The sequence below is a fragment of the Podarcis vaucheri genome, assembly GCF_965113315.1.
Source record: "Podarcis vaucheri genome assembly, chromosome: 5".
NCBI lineage: Eukaryota > Metazoa > Chordata > Lepidosauria > Squamata > Lacertidae > Podarcis > Podarcis vaucheri.
The window spans coordinates 28,698,726-28,720,747 of NC_138763.1; the positions used below are offsets into that span (position 1 = coordinate 28,698,726).

The 22,022-nt window shown below is 41.8% G+C and overlaps 1 protein-coding gene across 1 annotated transcript in view; it reads left to right on the forward strand.

Moving 5' to 3' along the window:
* Positions 1-22,022, forward strand: part of SLC9A9 (solute carrier family 9 member A9) — a 269,909-nt gene that overhangs the window by 5,694 nt on the left and 242,193 nt on the right. The window contains exons 2-4 of the mRNA XM_082224708.1: positions 9,835-10,037; positions 19,104-19,181; positions 20,440-20,516. Coding sequence (XP_082080834.1) covers positions 9,835-10,037; positions 19,104-19,181; positions 20,440-20,516 — 358 coding nt within the window. The remainder of the gene's footprint in view (positions 1-9,834; positions 10,038-19,103; positions 19,182-20,439; positions 20,517-22,022) is intronic.

Consider the following 22,022-nt stretch of genomic DNA (forward strand, 5'->3'; position numbering starts at 1 on the left):
CATAAAGCTCAGAAAATACCAGGGTAAAGTGTTGCAGAGGCCTTGTGTTATCTCAGGGTTTAATCCAGTTCAGCTGGGTCTGGGCTGCAGGTGTTTTCTCAGTGTCCGTAACACATGTGAAAGAACAGTGAATCTCCTCGATGGAAATATACAAGCTGATAGCTTTACCCACCATGAATTTATCCAGTCCTCTTTTAAAGCCATCCAAATTGGTAGGCATCACTGCCTACTATAGTTCCATAGTTTAATTGTGGACTGTGTGAAGAAGTTCTTGTTTGATCTGTCCAGAATCTTCCAACATTCAGCTTTGTTAGATGTCCAGGAGTTACAGTGTGATGACAGAGCAGGGAGAACCTTTTTCTATTCCCTCTCTTCATGCAATGCATGTATTCTATCATGTCACTTCCAACTTGCCTTTTCTCTAAACTTAAGGACTTCCAAATGCTGCAAGCTTTCTTTACAGAGGAGTTATTCCATTCTCTTGATCATTCTGGTTGCCCCTTTCTGAACCTTTTCCAATTCCACAATATCATTTTTGAGGCGAGCTGACCAGGATTGCGCAAAGTACTCCAAATGTGGTCAATTTGTATAACGGCACTATGATATCAGCAGTTCTATTTTCAGTTCTTTTCCTAATGTTCCCTAGCATGAAATTTGCCTTTTTCACAGCTGCCACACACTGGTGTGTTAAAAATAGGACAATGAACAATAATATCAAGGAACAAACGGTTATAGATCCATTTCAACTGTTCGGTCTTTTTCAAAAAATAATTATTCGTTATTTATACCCAACCCATCCCGTTCAGTCCTAAGTCTTTGAAAAGGTTTTCTAAGCACTCTTCTTTTGGGTATATAGCCAAACATTTCCTCTTCTAACTCAGTGGCTGATGAGAAGTTTTTTCACTGAGCAGTTCTCTTTTTGTAGAAAGGCTGCAATCTACAGACTTAACTGCGGGACGTGGGTGACGCTGTGGTCTAAACCACTGAGCCTCTTCAGCTTGCTAATCGGAAGGTCAGGAGTTCGAATCTGTGCAACTGGGCGAACTTCCGTTGCTCTGTCCTAGCTTCTAACAACCTGGCAGTTCAAAAGCATATCAGTGCAAATAGATAAATAGCTACCGTGCCCTGGCACTCATCATGGTGTCCCGTTGCACCAGAAGAGGTTTAGTCCTGCTGGCCACATGACCCAGAAAGCTGTCTGTGGACAAACGACAGCTCCCTTGGCTTGAAAAGTGAGATGAGCGCTGCACCCCTATAACTGGACTTAACCATCCAGGGGTCCTTTGCTTTTTACCTTTTACAGACTTAACTTTATTCCTGTCCTCCAACATTCAGAATTGATATAAAAGCTACAAACTTATCCAAGATGCAGCATGGATTTTTAAAAAACTCCCCCTCCCCTGAAAAAAGACCAGTTATTCTTTCTTCCCTAACCCAAAATAAAACAAGTTTCAATACAGCATTATGAATGAATACAGTATGTGAACAACCAGGCAAAAACTGTTCCTGCTTCTCCTAATCTGAAATCTGCTTTTACATTCAGGCTTCTGACTATACAGTGGTACCTTGGTTTAAGAACAGCTTAGTTTATGAACAACTTGGATTAAGAACGCTGCAAACCGAGAAGTAGGTGTTTTGGTTTGTGAACTTTGCCTTGGAATAAGAACATGTTCTGCTTCCTATTGAGTGTGTTCCATTTGTAAATGGAGTCCCCCGCTGCTATGGGAAAGCACACCTTGGTTTAAGAAAGCTTTGGTTTAAGAACAGACTTCTGGAATGGATTAAGTTCATAAACCAAGGTACCACTGCAATAATAAAAAAGAGGTAGTCAAGTCACTCTGGTGCTATCTTCCCATGCTTTCATCCTGGTGGCAATACAATGTAATAATAATAATAATAATAATAATAATAATAATAATAATAATAATAATTTATTATTTATACCCCGCCCATCTGGCTGGGCCTCCCCAGCCACTCTGGGTGGCTTCCATAAAAACCATGCTACACATGGCAATTGTCAACTTTGTACTGCATCTTCATCCTGAACTACAAAGGTAATGTCAGATGCCAGGGCACCTCAACTCCGACTCCAGCATTGTCCCAGTTTTCATGAGATTTTGGTGTCTCTGTTCATTCTTCTCAATTTCATTGAGGGAGATTTTAGTGGAACCTGCAACAAAACATTGCAATGTGGGGAGTGTTTCTGCTCAGGATAACCCTGTACCAGGAGAACCCAATCCATGTCCCTGCTCTCCTGGTTTTACAGTTCTCCACCTGCAACAGTGAGCATGCTCTGCTCAGTCCACATCAGGCTGTTTTTGTGGTTCTCCCCCACCCCCAGTTTCCCCCCTCCCTTCTGCAATTTTTTGCACTTCTGCAAACCTTAGGGTTTCCCCAAGACCCTGAAAGCTCTCCCTTTGGCTACATGCTGATTAGTCTTCAAGAAACTGAATTTGCTGTCAGTGTGATTCACAGTGACTGATCCTGTCTATGGCAGCCATTTTGTGCTGGCATCCACAGCACTTTTATTAAAAAAATAAGTACTGGCATTTTATTTTAAAAAAAAAAGCACTGAAGGGGTGGGCATGTGTAGCACATGTAACAAATGCACAGAGGATAAGACTATTCATGGTATTTATATATTACCTCCAAGGTCAGAGGCAGCATACTTCTGGACACTGGTTGCTGGAGATCACTAGTGGGAGATGATTATTGCCCTTATCTCCAGCTTCTCAGCTTTCCATAGGCATCTGGTTCACTATTGAGGGAAACAGCATGCTGGACTAGATAGGCCTTTGATCTGACCTGACGTTCACAAGAGAATGGATCATCTTCACAGTACAGCTTTGCCAGTACTGCTTATTGCTGGCCTAGGATTTTTTCTTTCAGCTCCCATTCTACGACAATGCAGAAAAGATGAAGGCACATCCAGCACTTTGTGCCTTCAGTGGGCAAGAATTGCTTAAGGATATCTCTGCATTTAGTTGTAGAACCGTGGCTTAATAGAAAATGCAAAATTTCAGTTTACAAAAAAGATATTTGGGGTGCTTCAGCATCTCTTGCAAATAGATTATACATTTGTGGATCGAGGGCCCGACCCCGCTATGTGAAATAAATACACAAGGACACGTGATATAAGGTTAATGGGCAAGAAAAGGCCACAACTTTATTGATTACAGCAGTGAAAAGGTATTGGCTTAGGCATTGGATGACTATAGGTGGTGGGTTTATTCAACAGTAGGTGAAGCCTGTTGATGCTCATCCAACTATAGGCTCACCCCCTGATGTCACCGAGGGTCGTGCCAGGGCCTCCCGCCAAGCAGGCATCGGACGGAATACACGACCGCCAGATTCCTTTAATGGAATAACCCACGGTAGATAGCATAGGCGATGGCCACACCTAGCCCTTGACACAGCACAACACATGAATCCAATGCCTAACCGCCACCCGAGCCGCAAAGGGGCTCGCCGCCAATACCCTCACAGCTGCAACCAATCCCTAATGCTGCTAATGACACTGTCCAACCAAATATCATTCCCAATGTCCGTTAGATGAACTCCGTCATTCCGGTACATGGCTTGGTCGCCAATCCGGATACGGTCATGATAAATGACTCGGCCATAAATAAAGCGCACACAACGGGCTACCGCCCGGTTCAGGAGTTTCCTGGTTTTTTCAATGGCCATACAGTTCTGCGACGACGAATGAGGAGGAGGCGGAGCTAGCACCACAGCATTAAGCTGCTACACACGCCCCCCGGAGGCACCTGGTTGGCCACCTCCGGTGGGCGTGGTGGCCAGCCAGGTAGGAGGGGAGGGGGCTAATGCCCCCTACCAGGGGCGGAGCTCGGTCTCCCGCCCACAACTACTCCCCTCTCTTCCAGGGAGGAGAGTCTTAACCAAGCAGTCTCATCACAAAGAACATTCTTTTAATTTTGCTATTTGTTTTAAAGTGTGATCTCTTTACAGGAGGGCACTGCAGAAAATGTTGGCCAGGATATGGCCTGAGCCTTGCATATTGAAGGGAGCGCTCCTCTCATAAGGTCTTCTTAGATCCATGGGGGAAGGTCTGCTTTGTCCCAGTTTTTCATTCAGGAGAAACTAGAAGGATACAGAATCTTGTCCTCGGTGGCGCTTGCATCATAGATTGCACTTCCTAAAGAGATCAGATTTCCACACGCAGGAAGGGCTTCTCGGTTCTTCTTTTCTTTTGGTAGAGAGCATTCAAACATGTGATCTTCCACTTGCAGTTAGTATACAGACTCAGTAGGATTGTGCAACATGAATTTTCTTAAGATTGGCCCACGGTGTCTTTGACTTGAAAAGCCCTTCCATGTAAGCATGCTTAAATATTGCGGCTTAAGAGCCTGAAGTTTAGCCACCCTGATCAGTGGTGCCCTCTTTAGATGGTAATGTGTATTACAACACTTGTTTCCAAAATGCGGTTTGCCAGTCCTACTCCATTTTGGGGGATCTCCTTGTTTTGCTGTATGGGGACTTGGACATTTGCAACCAAAGCTGATGGCATTGCTAACCTCAAACAATTTTGGGGATGGGTGGGGGAGGAGGTGTCAGGCTGTGATGTTCTTTGAACTTGCTTTAATTGGTCCTATAATATGCAGAGTGGGGAAACAGTGTTGCTGCAATGGGCTATAATAGACTCTCATTGGAGGCTTTTGTTAATTTTTGAATCCTCAGACATTAATTGTATCTCTGTTTGTTCCTCGGAGTGCTGCAAAAGGTCAAGAGCTCCATTAGTGACCTGACAATATTGATTAAGAACATCTGCTAGGCTTACTCATCTCTCATCTATTGTCTCTGCTGCAGACCACTTTCAGCGCTAGTAAATGATCAAAAGCATTTAAGATCCAATTGGAATAGGTGTGTCCCACTCTCACCACAACTGCAGAGCACTGTGTGCTCCCAGGAAGGAACTACAATAGATGTGATTACATAATATGGCAGTATCTTGCAGAAGTAGCCAACATGTGCCTTACAACTTTCATCCTCCATGGTCTTGTTTGGATGGCAGTTGTATTCCATGGCTTCAGGAAAGTGCCATGTTGGTGATGCCTGGTGTCCACAGCTCACCTGGACACAGTCTTCACAATGGTGAGATGGATTGTATTTCTATTAAAATTATGGTATTCATTTCTAAATTAACAGGGATGCGTATAAGTGCCCACCCAAAAACTGCTGTTCCAGACATGGTAGATGGCAGTAAATATAACGCAAGTGAGAAAACCTGTACAGGTTCTAATAGATTCCCTTAAGGGATGTGTAGGCCACCTTCTTTTATATAATTTGCAAGCTCACTAAAATGTGAAGCCTACTGTTAGTGAATATTATCTGCTCCACAGCAGAGGCCATTTATGATATGATTCCCTGCTGGAACACAAAAGTAATTATGCTACTTTTAAGCTGCCAGTTAAACTGGCTCTGTTATAGTGATTTCCCCAATCTTCTGCAATGATTGAGGCAACCAAGCCTTTATCAGACATTTATGTAAGTAGGTTTTTAAAGGCTAATTTACTTCAACATTGCATTTTAAGGGCTCCTGTTTCCCAGCTTTTTATTTTACTTTCATGATGCTAAGAACACAGCTTCTTTAACAACTGAAAACTGATTCTCATCGTTTTTCATGAGTTCACATCACACAGAGATTTTCAGTAGACTTGGCCTATTGCAAAACCTGAGAGGAGGGTGGGAGTGTTAACAAACACTTTGTTGCTGATTCATCTGAAATGTTTTTAACAGACCAAATAATGACTCTTGCGATGTGAACTGTCCAGATGCAAGTTTCCTGTGTTTTCTGTGGTGGAGGAAGGAAGAGAGACGTGAAAAGCTCCCAATAATGTTTCTGCAAAGAGTTCAAAAGTCAGTAGGGAGCCCCCCAAAAAGCCATGTCATGTTCAATTCTTTTTACACAAAAAGCAGCTTTGTCTTTCACTGAATTAACTGTCTTTGAATGTATGTACAAACCCCCGTTATGAGGTATATCATGAAGCAGGAAGTCCAAACACGATTATAACTGGATCTGATGGCAAGGTAAGCCTCCAGAAAGCAGAAGCAAGTTCTAGCCAGCCATAGGTAAAAGTAAAGGGACACCTGACCATTAGGTCCAGTTGTGGCCGACTCTGGGGTTGTGGCACTCATCTCACTTTATTGGCCGAGGGAGCCGGCGTACAGTTTCCGGGTCATGTGGCCAGCATGACTAAGCCGCTTTTGGCGAACCAGAGCAGCGCACGGAAATGCCATTTACCTTCCCGCCAGAACGGTACCTATTTATCTACTTGCACTTTGACGTGCTTTCGAACTGCTAGGTTGGCAGGAGTAGGGACCGAGCAAAGGGAGCTCACCCTGTCGCAGGGATTCGAACCGCCAACCTTCTGATCGGCAAGTCCTAGGCTCTGTGGTTTAACCCACAGCGCCACCTGCGTCCCCTCTAGCCAACCATAGCTTTCAGCTATAACTGAAGAAGGCAAAATCAAAACGTTGAGGCAGGGTTCAGCAACCTGCAACTCATGGGCCACAAGCAGCCCACGGGGGTCATTTAAACAGCCCCTGAGCTGTCCCCGAACCCAGCCACTTTCTTGGTGAATCCCCACGCACTACTCTAAACCAGCACAGGGTGGAGCAAGGACTTGCTTTCGCAGCACCGGAAATCGCGTCTGTGCAGACGCAGTCTCCATAGGAGTGAACCGGCCCAGGCGAGGTAAACCTTGCCAACCCCTGCGTTAAGGTATACTACACTTGGAAATACGTGCACAGAGATAAAATACAAATTTAAGCAATATTTTGTGAGAAGATAAGGAATCAGATACAATATAAATTTTCATATGGATTTCTTTTTCAAAATTCCATAGAGCAATACAAAAGCAGGATGAAATAGATATGAATGAACACATGAAAGGCACATGGATTGGAAACAAACTGATCCATCCATCATGTTGGGCCCTACTGATATCTGCTAGTAGAGCAGAGAGGGGTGGTGTCTAGTGTCACAGCACAGAACCCCAAATCCATCACACCCCACATAGAGGATGCTCGCTACATCATGAAATGGCTAAGCAGGCATATGTTCTCTGTGTCTTTGCCAATCTTTTCCCATTCCATTCTTTTATTAAATCATCATTATTAGAGTTTCAGGTTCCAACTACACCGATTCGCAATTCTTGCCAGAAATTGTTATGCTACAATCTCTTCCTGACATGGGGTTGGGGAGATGTGGCCACAGAGAACAGTGGAGAGAGTAGCCAAAAAGTGTTGCAGCTGTGATGAGGGAATTGCCTTAACCCCCAAAGAAAAGGCAGCAGTGTGATAGCAGTAAGGCTTGCATATGATTTCCTGTAAATGTTTGGTTTCCTTTTTAGGTAAGACTGCATATCCACACAGTACTATGAGCACTTTAGAAGCATTTATGTATGCATGGTTCTTTTTCACTTGACAACTGACGGGCTTGTAAATGCAGAAATAAAGTACAACCTGGGAAAATTGCAGCCTTCATTCAGATGCAGCAGTAATTCCAAAGCCCCAATGAGGAGTGCTTCTGTTCAGTCTTTAATAGGTGTATTATATCCCTCCAAAGATCTCTTGGAGAGCAGAGATTCAGAGGGAGAGGAGGAAAGAAAGTGCCCTGTTACAGATTCTGTTAAGCTGCTGCTGATCACACCAAGCTATCCTGGTCTAGATGAACCAAGAGTCTGTCCTAATAAAAGCTACCTTTATCTTAGAGCTATCGGCTCTGGTCTGGCTTTGCTTGTCTCAAACCTTACAATGCCATACCTATATAAGAGTAAAGGTAGTGTTGCAGATAGCGATGGGTGAGTAATAATAATAATAATAATAGTACAGTGGTGCCCCGCAAGAAGAATGCCTCGCAAGACGGAAAACTCGCTAGATGAAAGAGTTTTCCATTTTGGAGGTGCTTCGCAAAACGAATTTCCCATGGGCTTGCTTCGCAAGACGACAATGGCGAGTTCCTGCTGGGTTTTTTTCCTCCCCTCCCCTTTTTCTAAGCCGCTAAGCCGCTTATCAGCTGATCCAATCAGCAGATAAGCCGCTAAAAGCCGCTAATAGCGCTAATAGCGCTAATAGCGCTAATAGCGCTAATCCGCTAATCCTTCAATGGGCTTGCTTCGCAAGACGAAAAAACCGCTAGACGAAGAGAATCACAGAACGGATTCTTTTTGTCTTGCTAGGCACCACTGTAATAAATTTTATTTATATCCCGCCCTCCCCAAAGCCAGGCTCAGGGCAGCTAACAACAATAAAATAGTACAACATTCTAAAATCATTTCATTATAAAATTAATTCAACTCAAATTGATGGCAACCATTAGGCTAAAGTTCTGTGAAGATTGCCAAAGGAGGGAGTCAGGCTGTGCCCTGACCAAAGGCCTGTGGAACAGCTCTGTCTTGCAGGCCCTGCGGAAAGATGTCCAGTCCTGCAGGGCCCTAGTCTCTTATGACAGAGCGTTCCACCAGATTGGAGCCACAGCCGAAAAAGCCCTGGCTCTAGTTGAGGCCAGCCTAATCTCTCTGTGGCCTGGGACCTTCAGGATGTTTTTGTTTGAAGACCATAAGTTCCTCTGTGGGACATACCAGGAGAGGAGGTCCCATAGGTACGAGGGTCCTAGGCTGTATAGGGCTTTAAAGGTTAAAACCAGCACCTTAAACCTGATCCTGTACTCCACCAGGAGCCAGTGCAGCTGATATAGCACCAGGTGAATGTGATCTCACAGCGAGGACCCTGTACAAGTATATCAAATCTGGTTTCTCTGAGTTTCTCATTTTTCATATCTTAAACTCAGTTCTCCACATTTCCACGTCAGTTTTGTTTAAAGTCCCTGTGAATATTCACCAGAAAATTTCTCTACATAATTATGCAAATCAGTTTTCTCTAATAGAATGCATTTCCCTATTATGCATTCCTTTGCACACTTCCTCTAGCATACGCCTTTTTGTGCACGTTACCTGGCTGGAAAAATGCACTGGAAAATTTGGAGAAGTGTTTGGTGGTGTTTGGAAACATGCAAATTACATTTCAAATTGCCTTCAAATGTGAACTGACTTGAATCACACACACACACTCATCCCTATCTGAAGAACATGAACAGGAAAGTGTGCCCTCTATTGCTTCTCCTGTTGCTGGAAAAGTTCACCTTTTCACCTGGAAAAGTTCAAGAGCCAGTGTGGTGTAGTGGTTAAGAGCGGTAGTTTCATAATCTGGGGAACCGGGTTCGCGTCTCCGCTCCTCCACATGCAGCTGCTGGGTGACCTTGGGCCAGTCACACTTCTTTGAAGTCTCTCAGCCCCACTCACCTCACAGAGTGTTTGTTGTGGGGGAGGAAGGGAAAGGAGAATGTTAGCCGCTTTGAGACTCCTTAAAGGGAGTGAAAGGCGGGATATCAAATCCAAACTCCTCTTCTTCTTCTACCTGTAGTGGACACATTCCTCCTCACCTGTCAATAGTGGGAGGCATCAGAACCAAAAGTGGGCAGGGCCACTCCTCTCTACCTCTCTCTCTTCCTCTCCCTCCTTCCCTCCCTCCCTCCCCCTCTCCCCCCCCCCACACACAATGGGATGAAGGGGAAGGGAGAGATCATTCCAGAGGTCCAATCTGATCACTTGTAAGGGGTTTTTGGATTTTGGTAGAGGACACACCCTAGGGCTTCAAGCTGTCTGCTCCTCATCTAAATTAAATATGATGTTTCTAATCAGAGCATTTGCCCACAATAAAAATGCTTGTTTACTTTCCCCCACTTAACAAGTAACTCAGATTTAGATACTTAAGCTGAAGGTTCTCCATCTTTCTTCTTCTCTTTATTGTTAGGTCTCACCATGGGATTAATTTTACGGTATGCTACAGCACCATCTGATTTTGAAAGTGGAACCGTCTATGATTGCGAGAAGCTCAAGGCAGGCTTGCCCACTCTGCTTGTCAATGTAACAAATCAAGTGTATGAATATCAGTACAAAAGAGAAATCAGCCGGCATAATGTCAATGCACACCAAGGCAACATGATGCTACAGAAGGTAATGTGATTGTCTTCTATTTAGTAAATGAGGTTACATTATGATTTCTGATTGATCCTTGAGTTGATGAGGAAAGAATCCACAGTGGCTTAAATGTGGTGTAAAGAACTTGTTTCTAATCTTAATTTCCCATTCAAGTGCAATCAGAAAATAGGTGAATAACAAATAAAACAATCTTTCTACTCAAAAATAATGAGCTTCTTTCTTCTCAAAAGGATCTATCTCAGCCTTGTTGCTTTCACAGTTTGAAGGCTTTCAAACATGACAAAATTCTACACAGAAATATATTCTATTGCAAAAATTAAAAAAGATGGAATTTCAATGAAGATAGGCATTGCATGAATGACAGAACATATGTCTTTTTGCTGTGTGTGTATGTAGCGTACCAATCACAGCTTTCTATTCCATGCACATAAAAAAATAAACCATGTGTTTGCATACATCTATGACTCACAGGTTGCTTTTGTACATGGATAAATTTTCCATGCAGGAATATCATCATACTTTTGATCTATCCTGAATCTATTGTAGTTCACATGTAAGATTTATCAAATGCCTGCAACTTGTTCCCAATCAAGCAAGAAATTTACATTACAGTTGCCACTGAAAGTTTACTTAAAGAGAAATCCAGAATGTAACCTCCCTGCAAAAAAGGCCAACCTGGGTTGCTTGGATAAACTATGAGTGGCCAACTTGTGGCTCTCCAGATGATGGACTTCCCATCAGTCCCAGTCAGGTCGATGAACCTTCAGGGATGATGGGAATTGTAGTTCACCAACATCTGGAAGTCCACAAATTCCCAAGCCAAGGATAAATTACAGTTAGATCTACTCACAGTTTGGATGAAATAACAAAACTATAGGTAGATTTTGAAATAAGTAGATATTCCTGTTCTCTTTGTGGGTGGACCAGAAGAGAGGGGAACAAGGTACTGCACTGTGGTTTTGTGTTACATCCAGTGCTTTTTTTCTGGGGGGATGCAGGGGGACGCATACCCCTAAACATTTTGTGAATCTAAGTTTGGCCTCATTGAGGCACAGTGTTTCAATATGAGTAGGAAAATGAGAGTACCCCTAAACATTTTTTTAGAAAAAAAGCACTGGTTACATCCAGAACAGAACAACATATGTGAAACATTCTAACCCTCTACAGTACTAAACACTGTGTATGACAATTATTTCCTTTGACTACACTGAGTCATGTGGCACCTTAAAAACTATCATATATATTATGTTGTACATTTTCATGGACTAGAGTCTATGTCATTAGATGCACGATGTGTTTTCTTGAGTATAAAAGGACATGGTTGGGAAAATTATCAACTATGAGATCACTTGATTCTAGTCCACTTACTATTATGCCTTAATAAATTTTCTCCCTCTCTGTAATATTAGAACTTAGGGGTCTTCCAATGAAAGTGAGTGGTGGAAGATTCAGGACTGACAAAGGAAGTACTTATTTACACAGTGCATACTGTCTCACTTGCTGAATCATCACCTTGTCATGGTGGGTGGGTTTGCACATTCCTGTGACCCTTTTGATCAAAGCCATCGGGAGTCTCATACTCCCAGCAGGATCACCCAAGGCGGTAAGTTAGGGTACCACACTTCTGAAAGGTAAAGAAGCTATTGCACTGTGCTGGAAATACTACCAGCATCTGCTTAACCACAACTCCCCTGTAGCCACTGAGGTCCTCTCATGAATTCCGCAAAAACAAATTAGAGATGAGCTTGCAGTATCTCCAAATCTGGGAGAGTTGTGTATAGCTATTAACCAAACAAAAAACAACAAAGCCAGTGGACCTGGTGGTATACATGCCAAAGTCTTCAAAGTGGGTGGAATTGAACTTACACGACAACTTCACAAGCTCATTGAAAAAATCTAAGAGAGAGAGGAGATCCCAGCAGACTTTAGGGATTCCAAAATTATCAGTGTTTTTTTAAAAAGGTGATATAATGGATGGATTGCGGAAACTATTGAGGCATCTCTTTTTGAGCTGCGGCCGGCAAAATTCTTGCAAGTATCTTAGCAAACTGTCTCCTAACAATATTCGAGGCTACCCTTCCTCAATCCCAAAATGGTTTTTGACCTTCTAGGGGGACAGTGGACATGATTTTCACCATTTGGCAGCTTCATGAAAAATGCAGAGAGCAAAACCAACCCCTTTATATGGTGTTTATTGACCCGACTAAGTCCTTCGACATTGTAAATCATAATGCTCTGTGGACTGTCCTTCTGAAAATTGGCTGCCCAGATAAATTTGTGAACATCCTTTGGTGTATAAACACCAACAATTGGGAAACACTGATCTGCAAGTGCTCCAACTGGAGAACAGCCTTTACCAAAGGTGCCATGGATTTTGAAGACGCTCGAACTCAGGACAAAAGGGAGAAACGTGCTAAGAGGAACGCTCATTTGGCAAACCCTCACCATAATCAACTCCCACCCGGAAACATGTTCCCACAGTGGAAGGACATGTGGATCCAGAATTGGCCTCCACAGTCACTCAGGGACTCACTATTAACACTGTGTTCATGGAAGACAATCTTACTCCGCTACGAGTGATTGCCGAAGAAGAAGCGTTATACTATGAAATTTGCTTCCATAATATTTGGTGATGGCCCCAACTTAGGTTTAAAAGCTGTTTATGGTCCATGAAGGACAAGGTTATCAATAGCTACTAATCAACGTCTTTAAATTACCTCCAGTATCAGAGGCATATCAGTTGCTGGAGAATGTAAGCCAAAGACTGGTATTTCCTTCATGTCCTGCTTTGTGGCTTCTCAGACATGTCAATTTAGCCACTGTGGAATCTGGATACTGGAAAGAGAGATGGCTTTGGTTTGATCCAACAAGCTTTTTTTAATGTTCTAACTTCCCTTTATCATCCTTAACAAGTTAGTGACAGGAGAGACAAATTGCAAAAATCAGACTATCATATAATTGCTGTGGTTGGTTTGTGCAGTTCAAAATTTCCCACATTTGTCTTTTCTGAAATTAGTCTTCACTATGCAGTGTTTATGGATCTGAATATGCAATGTGACTGAATCATTTTGAATAACAACTATGCAATTAATCCACCTCCCTAAGATGTAGAGGAGAAAGGTGCAGAAAACCTATTAGTTAATGTGACTGTCAGTATAGAAGACTAAGGGATAAAAGTTCTTGTTCCAACTTTCTCCCCATAAAGTTGTCAGCGCAGCGAAATTTAGCACTTGCTGTTATTGGCTAGCCAGTTTGCATTAGTTTAATAATTCAGAGTAAGCAGAATGGTAAAAATAAAATAAAATGCTGAGCTCTCATTTCCTGTTTATCAAGTTGGGCTATCGGTTGGACAAAGAGAGAGGGAGGGAGAGAGGAAGTCATTTTGCAGTCAGGCTGTATTGTTACAGAGCTAAATAATTCATCCAGGATCGTAACCCCATAAAGGAAAGGCACTTTATCGGCACAAAGGAACTGCAGACCATTTTGCTAATGACATGCTCTCACTTTTAAAGATATTAATCCAGTATATTGTGCTGAAGATACAGGGAAATTCAGTGTCTTACAAAAATAGCATTTGCTATCCAGCAGGTTACCGTTTTAAGCAGGTTTCTACTTTATAGTGCCTACTAAAGCTATGCATAAGAATGAACACTGCTGGCAAAATATTGCAGTGTTCTGTGAGTTCTGTCTCTGCTCATTCTGACATTGCATTTACAATTTGTCTCACAGTGTGCATCAATTAGAGCCAAACACACAGTAACTTAGCCCCAAAACTCTAGATTTTTGTGACACCCAAATGGAGGCATGATGACGCTTTGTAGGTGTCTGTGATGGGTGTTGTTGTTTCGTCGTTTAGTCGTGTCCGACTCTTCGTGACCCCATGGACCAGAGCACGCCAGGCACTTCTGTCTTCCACTGCCTCCCGCAGTTTGGTCAGACTCATGTTTGTAGCTTCGAAGACACTATCCAACCACCTCGTCCTCTGTCGTCCCCTTCTCCTTATGCCCTCCATCTTTCCCAACATCAGGGTCTTTTCCAGGGAGTCTTCTCTTCTCATGAGGTGGCCAAAGTGTTGGAGCCTCAGCTTCACGATCTGTCCTTCCAGTGAGCACTCGGGGCTGATTTCCTTAAGAATGGATAGGTTTGATCTTCTTGCAGTCCATGGGACTCTCAAGAGTCTCCTCCAGTGATGGGTAATTTGGCCTAATAAAGTCTATGGGAACCACTGCAGGAACAGAGGGGTGAACTTTTCTAAAGCCCCAGAGTAACATTGCCTAGTTTCTTTCCATTTACAGTGGTACCTCGGGTTAAGTACTTAATTCGTTCCGGAGGGCCGATCTTAACCTGAAACTGTTCTTAACCTGAAGCACCACTTTAGCTAATGGGGCCTACTGCTGCCGCTGCACCACCGGAGCACGATTTCTGTTCTCATCCTGAAGCAAAGTTCTTAACCTGAAGCACTATTTCTGGGTTAGCGGAGTCTGTAACCTGAAGCGTGTGTAACCCGAGGTACCACTGTATAGGAGATTGTGTATATGTGAAACAAAGATTAGGCAACGAGAACTATCTGGGAAATCCTGATAACCATGCAATAGCTTGGTTATCTGCTGTCAAGTGGCTGTCTAATTATCATAACTGGGTTTCCCCATTACAAGAATTCACCTGGTTGCGTTCCTATTATCTTGTGCCAGGATCTCAACATACCATCTCCCATCCACCTTCTCTCTGTGGAACACTGTAAACCAAGCATTGTATCCAACATGAACTTTCCCCCATACACCACTTAAAATGTGTTACAGGAGTTCTCCAGCTCTCTGAAACAGATTTGGGGAGGGTGTGGGGCACATGTGGAGGAAGAGAACTATTTCCATCCTGCTTTTCTGTTTAAAAAACCTGCATGTAGTGGCTTACAGAAGTTAAAACACATGCTTAGCCCTGCTGTCATGACACTGGAATAGGGGATGTACAGCTACATGATTATAGAGATGACGTCGTGGGGTGGAGGACAGTGTCTGAGAAGGCTTTCTAGATGTCAAGGCATGATAACAAACTGCAAGAGTTATTGCTTCATTGTTACCCGGCAGAAGACTAATAAGCTGAAGTTCCTCAGGGGCAGTGAGACTGTCACCAGGATATTTGTTCCATTGCCATGGTGCTACTTCCTGTGCTCTAGGTCCTGTTGGGAATATTTTATTTATTCATTTAAAGCATTTGTACACAACTCATCAGCCAAAAGGACTCCCGCAGAGGCTTACATAAGCATAATAACAAACAAGACAATCCCTGAATTCAGGTTTAAGAAACAGAACAGAATCAATAATAAACCACTGAATTACACAATTTCAGGTTCATATCCAGCCTTACTCTTTATTTTCAGGTGGCAATATTGAACCTGATCTGTTCGTAGAAATTCCCTAGCTGATTAGTAAAATTATAAATATACATCCCTCTAAGGAAATTAATTATTACACGCACTCACGCACACGCACGCACACACATTCTTTATACGGCTTTAAAATGTTAAATTTTTAAAATAAAACAAAATATCATATTAAGCATATGTAAAAAAACATATCAAGATGGATGAGGTTTTGGGGGGGGTTTCTACTTGTAATGCATTCTCTCTTTTTTTACTTTTTTAATTAAAAGAAAGAAATATTCATTTTTAAGATAATTTACCCGGTTCATTCTTCAAATAAAATGGCTTGAAAATAATAGCCCGCCATTCATGCTCAAGGAAGACTACTTTGTGCTGTTGAATAAGCTTTCAAATTTGCAGATCTCTAGCCAGAATGAACTGGAGAGGGTTTCAAATCTATGCAGAATTATGTTGTTGTTGTTGTTGTTGTTGTTGTTGTTGTTGTTGTTGTTGTTGTTAGTTTGTTCCTTTTTTCTGCTGCTATTCTGAGAGGCCCACAGCAGGCCCACTATTGACCAACAGCATTCTCAGGTGCTGACACAGGCAACACATGGCAGCTAGCTGTTGGCCATTGCATGCCAAACTGAACCTCTCCCACAATCTCTCATTTAAAGGTTGCATGCAAACAGATTCTGTAACGCTAAAGTCCACTGCACATGAGTGGGGCAGCAGGATTTGCCACCGAATAGAATCTAAAGAGAGATGTTTGTATCAGGTTTGCTCTCCCTACCGCTACTGAGGTCCAGTGCCGAGGGCCTTCTGGTGGTTCCCTCACTGCGAGAAGCCAAGTTACAGGGAACCAGGCAGAGGGACTTCTTGGTAGTGGCACCCACCCTGTGGACCGCCCTCCCACCAGATGTCAAAGAGAAAAACAGCTACCAGACTTTTAGAAGACATCTGAAGGCAGCCCTTTTTAGGGAAGCTTTTATTGTTTAATAGACTATTGTATTTTAATATTTTGTTGGAAGCCGCCCAGAGTGGCTGGGGAAACCCAGCCAGATGGGCAGGGTATAAATAAATTATTATTACCGCTACCACTTGACATTCATCTAGTAGTTGATTCAAAGCATGATTGGTCATAGCATTCCCACAGCTGCTTCTGGGTTTTACCCAGTTATTTCTTCATTATAGCCCTTGGGTTATATTCAGCTCATTGTTGAAATCAATATGTTATTTATGACTAACTCAAGTCCACTGGGATCAGTGGATCAACTCTTGAGTATGCTTTAGTTGGAAGCCGATATTTATTATTTGAATGTTTGTCCTGACTTTTGATGAGTGTAATTTGACCGCATAAAACAAGGGTTCATTCACCTGCTTATCTCCCAATGGGATGTCTTTTATAATTGGCCAATAGTGCCCTCCTCTCTCTCTCTCTTTTTAAAAAAAAATATTTATTAAGAGTTTAAAGATTACAGAAAGAAGTAAAAAAAGAGAAAAAGTAAACAATACAAATCAATACATAACAATACATAAAAGAAAACAAAAAACCAAAGACACAATACATCAAAACAAAAACAAAAGCAAAAACAATTAAAAACACACCCAATATTTCCATATCTTTGTCTTTCATTAACTTGTTTCATCGACCTCCTCACACCTCCCTTTTTTGTATTCTACTTATTAATTATTTCAGCAAATCCTTTCCATCTTTCACTTTTTTCTGTCATTTAATTGTCTTGATTTATTTTAACCTTATCTTACCATTAAAACCCTAAAACTTATTTGAACTTAACTCCTTATAACGTTTCTACTAAAGCCATGTAATTTCATTCCAACATTTTTCTAACATTCATTAATTTTACAATATTTCTCTAAATAAATTTTTTCCAATCTTTTTCCAATCTTCTTTCACCGTCTCTTCTCCCTGGTCTCGGATTCTGTCAGTCCTTTCTATCAATTCCATATGGTCCATCAACCTGGTGATCTTCTGTCCGAGGCTCTTAACTCTTTTCCATGTCCCTTCTGCAGGTCTTCTTCATATTTATACATGCACTTAACTTTATCTTCTGCTGATCTTGTTCTTAATTTCCTTCCTTTGGCGCTGAGGAGTAGATCTCGGGGAAACTCCAACCTAACAATGTCTTTATTCCTTCTTGACAGGTCAGCCCATTCTCCATAGTCCATAAGATATTTCAGAGCGTGTTTCAAAATCCCTCCGAAGCTAAAGGCCTCCACAACTCCAATCTCCCTCTGACCCAAATCCAGATCCCAAAAGCCAGAGCATCCCTGCATAAGGGGATCTATCCAACTTTCCTTCTCCAATCCAAGCGGGACTCAATCCCTCCAAATCTGGCTTTCTCTAAATTCAATCGTAGAAGGCAACAGCTTATATTCATCAAATTGCCTCTGAATGGCTGGGGCTCTCTCCACTTGTATTACTTGAGGTTCAACAGCTTTCTCCCTCGTCTTCTCCACAACTTGCCATGTCAAAGTGGATTCCTGAATCGATTCCTGAGTAGTTTCTGTATAGGTATTCACTTTTTGTCCCAAATCAGTCATTTTTTGTCCCAAATTATCAATTTTAGTAGTCATCACATCCATCTTCTCATGAAGCTGTTCCAATAAAGCACTTATCTTGCAAAATGCAATCACTAAGGCTTCTTCTGTCGACATTCTTGTCCAAGGTCAATCTCTGATTATCACGGTCTTTAATCTCTGCAGCTGGAAAATTCCCCAGCTCCACTCCTGCAACACTTTCAAAAGCTCCCTCTAGAGGAAACAATTTCTATTTGTATCCATCCTTTTAAACGCAGATCCAGCAACAGAATTAGTTTCAATTTTCAGCTACTTTTGCTCCTTTTTAAGTGCAAAAGGAAACAATGGAAACAATATATTTCTCTTATTTAACTGTCTGTCAACATACGTTTTATTCACAGTCAATGAGCTTTCCAAAAATGTCGATCTTACTGGCAGCCCGTTCCCAGGTTCAAAACGGTGGTAATTTATCTTTCTTCACTCTCTCTCCTGCAGGCTTAGGCAATCTAAAATTTTCCCCCTCTTCTTCTGCTTCCAAGGGGGGTTTAGTAGTTTTAACCGATGGAGAATTATCCTTTAGAAAAGGCTTTCCAAGACTTTAGCTGGCAGCGCCTTTGCTTCAATCTATTTACAAAAGAGGAAGACGGACTTCCTGTTTGAAACCTTCCTGTTTCGGTGCCAAATTGAGATGTTTAAAGATCCAATTTTCCGTTCTACTCACGGGTAGTTGTTTAAAGTCCAATTGTCCACAGGAAAAAGTCAGCGCTCTCCGGCAACAGCAATGTGGCTTCACTCCGTAAAAAGAGCAGTCGATTCGAAGCACCGCGCCGCTCAACCCACGTCGCTCCGGATCCCCGAAACCGGGTTTCCCCGTGAGTAGGGGAGGCGCAAAAGGTGCCAGCCGAATCCCATGTTCACAGGCTTCTCCCGCCTGTGGTTTTTAATAGGTCTCCGCCTCGCCGTGGCGGTCCAGACCCTGATTTCCACGGAGCGGATTCCTCCCGATCAGAGGAAATCCGCCATTGCCAGAGGCACTAACCCAGAAGTCCAATAGTGCCCTCCTCTCCACAAAACTTTATGCAATAACAAATGAGTTGGTCTTTAAAGTGCTGTGATATTCTTTGCTTTCCTTAAAATACATAATCCGTAAGAGATGTTTTATGTTCCTTTGTCCTTTCTGGCAGATGACCTTTGATCCTTCAATCTTCTTCAATGTTTTATTACCTCCCATTATATTCCACGCAGGCTACAGTTTAAAGAAAGTAAGTGGTATTTATTTATTTGTTTGTTTGTTTGTTTGTTTGTTTGTTTTATTTATTTGAACTTCAGTAGGACGTCCGATGCTGTTATTGATCTAAATGACCAACCCATAAGATTTGTAAAAATTAGGAAGTGCTTCAGATTGACACTACACCACAGAGAAATCAAAGAAAGGAGTGAGGAAAATGTCCCCAGTTTCAAGCCTTCATTTTGATTCCTATGTTTTGATTCCTATAATTTGATCCAATTAAATTTAATAATGTATAATCCCTGTATTTTGACTGCCTGTTCATAAATTATTATTATTATTATTATTATTATTATTATTATTATTATTATTATTATTAATTCATTCATTTCCTTGTGTAAAATAAAGTAGGCATCTTGAGTATGGGATGTCAACTTTTTCTGTGAACCGTCTTTTAGCCACCTAAAGCTCCATTTCCAGAGTGTGATGTAGGAAAGCAGCCAAGCTCCACCCTTGAACCATCAAATATTCATTAGGCCCTGACTGCCTTCTGACCCAATTCTGGCTAAGCCAACTGACTAGATATTTTTAAAACCACAACGTGGCAACTCTAGTTACTTTTCAGGGCATTGTCTTTCCCAATAAGACCAACTCAGGCTTTGTATCCCAGCATGTCTAGATGGTAGGCTTTAGGACATAGTCAGGACTCTTTTACTAGTTTACAGACAGGCTTAAATTGCAAATAACACATTGCAGTGGAACCTCGGAAGCCGAACACTTGTAAACTTGAATGTTTCAGCTCCCGAACGATCGAAAACCGGGAGTGATTGTTCCAGTCTTCGAATGATTGTTCCAGTCTTCGAGGACACTCCTGTAGCCAATCGAAAGTTGCACCTTGGAAGTCAAACGTTTTGGAAGTTGAACATGTTTGACTTCCAAGGTACGGCTGTACTGTACAACGAAGGAGTGAAATTTAAGATATTTACTGGAACATGATAAATTGTAATGCAACTCAAATGCCAACATACTTTTAAAATGTTGTGGAACTAGTTCACTGTCCAGGACTTAGCGTAATTGTAGAAGAAAAGGATTCTGATCTCACTTGCCTGAGGCTTTACAAATGTAAGAATTCATGCTGTTAACATGTACAAATGATTTAGAGCTAAAATATAAAAGGGAGCTTGATAATAGAATTTTTGGTGTTAGATTTCTGGATCTGTCAGACAAGCAGTATATATTTCTTAGTTAAACAACAAGAATTTTACTTTTTAATCCTTTCTTTTCACACACAGAGACATTTTTTCCGCAACTTAGGATCCATCTTAGCATATGCCTTTGTGGGGACTGCCATCTCTTGCATTGTTATAGGGTAAGTGAGCTATATTTCTCCTTTAAAAAGTAAGTCTTGGAATTGATGTTTGCTTTCTGACAAGACACATGGTTGTTGCTGATGTCGAATTCCTATGCAAACGTGATGAATACTTAGTGCAAAACTAATTGTAGTGGAAAACTACATGAATATCTATAGTTTTCATTTCAAAGTTCAGTGTTCCCTATGATCATTTCTTCAGTTTCCCTTTTAAACATGCACATTTCACTCACAAGCACACTGCTTCATGGGTATTGTAGTTAGAACTCTGCATAAACTGTGGCTCTCTCAAATATATATGTGAGAACATAAGAAAAGCCTATATTTTACTTTCTAGTCCAAAATTCCATATCCAAAGGTTAGGTGCTGAAACATTAAGGCCTGATTCACACATAGCATGGAATGGACCTCCTAACAAGTTGGTATCTGCTGTAAACCAGAGAGAGGAGAGAGTGGGGTGATCAGTTGGATAAGGGCTGAGGCGACATTTTGGGTATCTTGGTCTGAAGCTATGTGAGGCTTTATACACCCAAACCAGCACCTTGAACTTAGCCTAGTAGCTAATTGGTAGCTAGTGTCAGTTGTGAATCCCAAGGTTTGTATTTCTGAAGAGGTGAAGGCTTCAACAACATCACTAATCATAGTTTATCATCAGCTTGACAATTTACCACTTGAACCTCCAGGAAGGCCTTCCTCAACTCTGGTACTGGACAATGAATCAAGGTTCAAAAACAAGTTTCAGAATTTGTCCTCCAGTACATTTTGAAACCGTGACCCCACATGATATGACAGCATTTCAAATATGATGAGACTGGAGCAACATCCTGTAAAACTTCATATTAGAGTTATGAACTCAGTACTATCTCCTTGGAACTGTTTGTGGTCATTATCCTTTTTTTCATATTGCACTTTGAGGAAGGCCACAGTAGGTTATGAGAGCTCTTGAACCATAAAACTCTTTAATGGGGCACTGAAGCCTCTCCCTATGGCACAGAATTTATGGCAGCACTTTAGATTTTATAAGAGTTCCCAAATTTACAAGGAATCAGAGTTCTAAACTTCCAAAGAGCACTTTGAAATTACACAACCAATTAAATTTTAAGCTTCAGTCATCTCTCCCTGTTATATCATTCCTTAAGCAAAGGTGTATTTGCAGAATCAAAATATATGTACCCTTTTCACATCATTGTATGGTATGGCTGAACTTTCACATCTAAGGTTGCAATTCTGTCCACATTTACTGGGAAATAAGGGTCCAACTGCACATTATTATTACACTAAATGCATTGTGGGGAAGCCAGGGGTTTTCCTTCCTTTAATTAGAGGCATGGGTGATTTGAAATGGACATTATCATCACCACAACTAGACTTAGAGGGGAAAGTTCCTATTGGTATCACTATGAGTCCCCCCCCCAAGGTAAATTATGAATGCACTCCATATGTTAAGAGTGCTCTGATGGTGTTTCCTGCTTGGCAGGGGGTTGGACTCGATGGCCCTTGTGGTCT